Source organism: Vigna radiata, chromosome 8 (genome assembly GCF_000741045.1).
Source record: "Vigna radiata var. radiata cultivar VC1973A chromosome 8, Vradiata_ver6, whole genome shotgun sequence".
NCBI lineage: Eukaryota > Viridiplantae > Streptophyta > Magnoliopsida > Fabales > Fabaceae > Vigna > Vigna radiata.
The window spans coordinates 13,670,929-13,677,668 of record NC_028358.1 but is presented as its reverse complement, the minus strand read 5'-3'; the positions used below and the strand labels follow the sequence as shown (position 1 = coordinate 13,677,668).

General features: G+C 36.3%; 1 protein-coding gene across 1 annotated transcript; it reads left to right on the top strand.

Annotated features, from left to right (window-relative positions):
* The first annotated feature begins 3,991 nt into the window (after window positions 1-3,991).
* Window positions 3,992-5,989, top strand: LOC106769819 (late embryogenesis abundant protein At3g53040). Its single transcript, XM_014655592.2, has 2 exons — window positions 3,992-5,382; window positions 5,563-5,989. Exons 1-2 carry the CDS (start codon window positions 4,087-4,089, stop codon window positions 5,800-5,802), a joined length of 1,536 nt encoding a protein of 511 aa, XP_014511078.1. The 5' UTR covers window positions 3,992-4,086; the 3' UTR covers window positions 5,803-5,989.
* Window positions 5,990-6,740: the final 751 nt, after the last annotated feature.

Below are 6,740 nucleotides of genomic sequence, written 5' to 3'. Positions count from 1 at the left end.
TAACAATTATAAATTTAAATATAACATTAAAAAAACATTTTATATTACTAAAATAACTAGGGGCATTTTGGTAATCTTTCATTTCTACCAATTAAACAAATTTTTTAATTCTATCACATCAATCAAATCCTATACTAATTCTCACAAACTTTACCCTCAAATCCACTCTCAATTACCCACAAATCTACTCAAAAAAACAACAAAATTACCCTCAAATCCACTCAAATCCACTCAAATCATCTCCCCCAAATCCATTCATAAGAACAGAGGCTAAGAGAAAAGCTTTGCAAATTGGATGATGGGATGTTGGGTGCAGCGTTTGTCTCGGGATTAGATGGGAAACGTAGGTGCAGTAGGTAGCTTTGCATCTAAATTCATTTAGCAAAATGGTGGGTCCGAGTAGAACTAGTTGCAGCAACATAACCCAGCATATGGTTGGTAGCCTTTTCATTTTGATTTTAATTGTGTGAAGAAAAGGAAGTGATTGGACGTTTGGATGCAAGTAAAATTGATGGGTGTAGTTGGAAGCGTTATTTTTCAAGCAAAGAAAGTGCATGATTTGGTCACACCTTGCTGCAGCTACTACCACTTGGAATTGATTTGAAGTTTTATTTTACTTCTTTTTAATACTTTGAAGTTGGTGATTCCCTAGGAGTGTGTCTCGGTTCCAGCAGAGAGTAGAATGAAGACACGTGATTGAGCTTGGTGATGGAAGCTTTTGGATAACATCATTCTCCTTGCATTGGGATTAGTTGCTAAACCACGGAGGTGGCCAGATTTTGGCATCAAGGGCTGCAGCACATTTTGAAGGTGATCTTGGTTTGGATGGTACAAGTAGGTCACGGCAATGAGGGGTATTTCAAGAGCATTGCAATTTCAAGTTTATTTGGGTAAATATCACTTGGTCACGTGAGTGATAGGAAAAATAATGTTGTTATTTCTTTTGTTTAATTTAGTTTAAATAGTAGGTTGAATTGTTTTACATTTCTTTAATTTAGTTTTGCATTTAAATTAATTTAATTGAGTTAGATAGTTGTGTGGTTATGGTGTTAGTGGCTAGAATTTTATTTTGTTTTGTTTGAATGTGGTTTAAGTTTTTTTTTTAAGAGTGTTAGATTTATTACCATGATAGTTAAATTAGTTTGCTTGCCTCTATGTCTTTATTGAGTCCTTTAATTTTTGCAAAACCTTTTCAAAACCCCCCCTTTCGTGTTAGACTTGACTCTGAACTGCAAAATTGGTCCTTGGGAGACGACCTAGGGGTCATTCCCTAGTTATACTGCACTTTAAACTGCACATCAAATTTGATTGGGCGGCGACACTCATCAGGGGTACACTGATGATGTAGTAGAGTCGTCATCGTCGGCAGGTGTCTTCTATTTTAGGGTCAGATGGTAACGATGGTCAATCGGAAAACAACAATAACGAAATAGAGTTCAATGTCAACAACTCGCTCGAATGGTCCGAGATAAACCCTCCCCCTCTAGTGAAAGGATATAAATGGGCATTTGTGAAGGGTGACAATAAAAGGAAGTTACCCCAAAACAACACGGCATCGTCAAACAAAAAGAGGAAGATCACCGGCCCTTTACTCTCCGGTCCTCTTAATCTACATGTACATGTTGTCGAGCAACTACAATATAACCTTACTCCTGAAGAAAAGATTCCTTTCAAAGGAATGACTCCAGGTGAAGCTTTAGACATGGCCTACGAGCTCAACGCCCGAGCTAGTATTTGTATGAACTATGCTGTCGGTTCCACCAAATCTTTACTGGCGGAAGAATTAGACATTGTTCGTCAGGAGCTAAAAATTGCTCAAAAAGAAAAGACTGAGTTATCCCGTCATCTTGAAGAGGCCTTGAAAGCTGCGGAGGAAAGTAAGGAAAAAGAAACAATCGCTTTGACTTAAGCTCAGGATGATAATCGCCAACTCAAACGATCCAATATGATGATTTGAAATTGGATCTTCAAAAAGCCGTTACTCAATATCAGAATGTAATCAAAGAAAGGGATTCCTTATTGTTGTTCGAGATAAGTTGACTATTGAGAACTCACTAGTACAAAAAAGTGCATAGATAGCACTTTTTTTATTAATAGATAACGCTTTTTAAGCGCTATCTATTTGCGCATTATCTATTAATAGATAGCGCTTCTAAAAAAACACTATCTATTGTCAGCCACCAATAGATAACGTTTTTTTAAATAAACGCTATATCTTGGTAGCTAACAACAGATAGCGCTTTTTTAAATAAACGTTATCTATTGTTGGCGGACAATAGATAGCGTTTTTTTAAATATGCACTATCTATTAGTCTAATTTTTAAAAAAAAATAATTAATTTTAGAATAAAATACTTTAAAAAATAGATAAAATTTTTCAAAAGAAAATATAAATTGTTTTTATTATGTATCCGTTCTATTATATACAAAAATATATAAAATATTAAGAAAAATATGACAAATGTCTAAAGCAATGTTCAATAATATAAATAAAAATTATTGATAATAATACTTCAAAATATAATCGTTAAGTCATCTAGTACATGTCATGACATGACATTGCTTTATAAGATAATGTATACAACTATACCATATATATCCTATCAGTGCTTATAAGCATGTATATCACCATAGGAGAACCTATAAACATGTACTAATTACATGTAAACACCAATTTTCTCCAACTTCAATGATTTGATTGTCACGATAGTGTTGATATTTGCAACTAAAAAAATACTGAAGAAAAAAATATAAATTAATAATTCAAATTTTACTACAAATTGTTAACCAAGACAACCAATCCACAATATAAAACATAGTGAAGAAAGATAACACAAACACAAGCCTTACGTATTAGCTACTACCGGGTACAATATATATATATATATATATATATATATATATATATATAATCTAAAAGATAATTGGGAGGGCATGTGTTTTTATTTCTTTATTTTTTATTTTTTTATGTTGCCGAAAGATAAAAAAAGAACGAAGCAAGCAAGTAAAAGTTTCAAACCAAACTAAAATATAGTTCAGAGTTTAAAATAGTTAACTAAACTCTTAATAGAAAAAGTTTGAGTTTTTCAAACTGAGAAAAAAAAAGAGTACAATTCAGTTTTTATAAAAGTAGTTCAGTTTTTATAGTATAAAATAGTTTACTGTAACTAAGTTAATTTTCTGGAATAAGAAAGAACATAGTTTTCTGTAATTTCTTTTTCATGAATGAGTCCCTGAGCTATAACTAAAAATTAATTTTTTGATATTCAATCTCTAGATATAGATAGGGTATGTGAAGTGTAATTCGACGTTTAACATTTCAGAAAAGAAAATTATCTCATCATAGTTATATTTTTTGTTTATTCTATAATTAGAAAATACCTATATTAACAAATAAATGGACAGAGACATATAATATTCTAAAACAAAATGTTGTTTGACAACTTTTTTTACCATCAATAAAATTGTTCACATATGATATTCCTATTGTGATTACTGTATAAATAACTGGTAGAGATAAAAAGAACGCAAGTGTTACGATGTAACAAAGAAAAAGAAGGAAAAAGAGACATAAAATAAAATAAAATAGTGGTATTAGATATTTCACCACTCCATTCCAATGCAGAATTAAACAAGAATCTGTATACAATCTTTTGACTCTTCGATTTGGTTACTCCTTCCCCTAACATGATGCCACGATTGAGATAATACTAAGCACCTTCATCAGACAATGTCAGGTTTCTGTGCGACCGAACAACCTACTAATCCTCAATATCTAGGTTAATCCCAATGCATGCATATCATATGTAATATATATCTTTTACCTAACGTTAGATGTCACCACCAAGAACAATCTCATGCTAACGTGTCACTTTGCAACCATGCCTGCACCCACATGTCCGCCTTGCTCTTCTTTGCTCCCACGTGTCACTTTACCTTCTTCTTTCCTTTTCCATTCACTCATATATAAACCATCAAATCCTGCTTCCATTCCTCAACATTTCTATATCATATCTTATATACACAGATCAAACTTCCACCACAAAGTAGTGAAAACAGTGTGAGAGAAAAAAATAACAGATTTTAAATGGCATCGGGGCAACATCAGGATCGAGCTGAGGCAGCTTCGAAAATTGCTTCCAAAGAGCTTGAACAAGCCAACAGAGAGAGAGCGCGTGATGATGTGGGCGTTGTGGATGAAGTCAGTGTTGTGGATCAGCAACACGATCAAGATCAAGAAAAGCGTGGTGTGATAGGGTCCATGTTAAAGGCGGTGCAAGAGGCTGTGGCTGGGAAGAAAGAATCAGTTCCTGCGAAAGCACACACCACAGAGGTGATTCATGATGTTAATATCCAACCCGATGACGAGACTGCTGGGGAAGTGAGAGACATATCAGTATCCAAGAATCCTGGGATCTACGATTCTTTAGCCACGGACGAAACCGGTTCCAAGGCTGGTGAATACGCAGATTATGCTGCCCAGAAGGCGAAGGAAACAAAGGATGCAGCAATGGAAAAAGCTGGAGAGTACACAGATTATGCTTCTCAGAAGGCGAAGGAAGCGAAGGACAAGACTATGGAGAAGGGTGGGGAGTATAAGGATTACGCTGCTGAGAAGGCGAAGGAAGGAAAAGATGCTACGGTGAATAAGATGGGAGAGTACAAGGACTACACTGTGGAGAAGACGAAAGAAGGGAAAGACAGTGCTATGGAGAAGCTTGGGGAGCTGAAGGATTCTGCTGCGGATGCTGCTAAGAGGGCTGTGGAATACTTGAGCGGCAAGAAAGAGGAAACCAAAGAGAAGCTCTCGGAATCCGCCGAGGTCGCAAAGAACAAGGCTGCGGCGACGGCAGAGACGGCCAAGAACAAGGCTGCCGAGACTGCTGATGCAGCGAAGAACAAGACTGCCGAGACGGCTGAGGCAGCTAAGAACAAGGGTAGGGAGATGAAGGACAAGGCTGCAGAAACTGCGGAGGCAGCAAAGAACAAGGCTTCAGAAACTGCGGAGGCAGCAAAGAACAAGACTGCAGAAACTGCTGATGCAGCGAAGAACAAGACTGCAGAAACTGCTGATGCAGCGAAGAACAAGACTGCTGAAACGACTGAGGCAGCAAAGAACAAGGGAAGGGAGATGAAGGACAAGGCTGCAGAAACTGCTGAGGCAGCGAAGAACAAGACTGCAGAAACTGCTGAGGCAGCGAAGAACAAGACTGCTGAAACGAATGAGGCAGCGAAGAATAAGGCTGTGGAGATGAAAGACAAGGCTGCACAAAGTGCAGAGGCAGCAAAGAACAAGACTTCAGAAACAACTGATGCTGCGAGGTATAAGGCTCTTGAGATGAAGGACAAGGCTGCGGAAAGGGCTTGGGAGAGAACCAACAAGGTCTCACTCTCACTCTTACTTTTAAATTTCTTGAGCCTAACATGTCTTAGAATCTGTTCATGTTTTACTGTAGTTTTGGTCTTCTTTTCTTTAAATGTGGTAAAAAATTTTAAGGATAAAAATGAGTTTAAGAATGGAAGCATTGTGTATATGTGAGTAAATTATCCGGATGTGACACAGGAGAATGTGAGAGGTGGAGATGCAGATGCAAGGAGGAAAATGGAGGAGCTAAGGCTACATGATAAAGGGTTCAAAGATTTTTCTGAGGGACGAGGAGATAATAATAAGGTGGTGATGAAAGTGGAAGAAAGTCGACCAGGGGCAATGGCGGAAACACTTAAAGCAGCGGATCAGATGGCAGCGCAGACCTTCAACGATGTGGGACGCTTGGATGAAGAGGGGGTCGTAAGAAAGAAATGATGCGATGTTTAGTGTATTTGTAGTATATGTTATGTGATAAAAAGTTGTTTGTTTAAATTGTGGTTTTCTTTCAAAATATGTGTATGGTTTTGAATATTGGTTCTGTATAGGTTCATGTAGTGACCATGGAACCATTATTACATCAATAAACATTGTTCACTTTCTTTGTGTAAGTGAGAATATGCAAGCTCTTCATCTGATCTGGAAACTTCCTAATTTAAGTAATGTATCTATCAATCTAATTGAGGAAAAAGGTCTCAACTGGAACTCTTTGAAGTCAATGTGATGCAGGTATCATATACATAGTGAAATGATAAGAAATATAAGAACTCTGCATTATGGTTTGTAACTCAGCTTATTCTTCTTAATACATCCTGCAAACTCTATTTTTCAAAGTACATACAGTTCGCCTTCAGGTTTTCCTTTTATGATGACATCTGCTTTTATGATCACATCTTTACTGTTATGTTTATTTATCTTTTGAGATCTTTGGTATTCAAAAGCTACGTTCAATGTTGAGTAATTGGATTTAAGTAAATTTATTTCAGTAAAATTCTTATAATGTAGTGAGAGATGTTGGAATCTTTTGCTGAAATCTGGGTTTGTTATAGTTTTTCTATAGTGGATTTGAATTGTGGTGGCCCTTAAACTTAAATTTGATTTGGGCCTTTGTAAGATCTGTTTGGCTAACTGGTTTGTTGGAAAGATGATATTTGTTTGGCTAAGTGGTTTGTTGGCAAATCAATAGCTTTTCAGAAGAACGAGATAAAATGAATTTGCTTAAGCAGTTTTTAAGATAAACTAATTCTTCATGTTATGAAGATTGAATATCAGTATACTAAAGGTGATGGAAGAAAATCCAGCTGGTGGAGGAGGGAATCAACTAGATCGATTGATTGTGCTTGGCAACGTAATATTGGTTTGGCAATTAGTTTAAA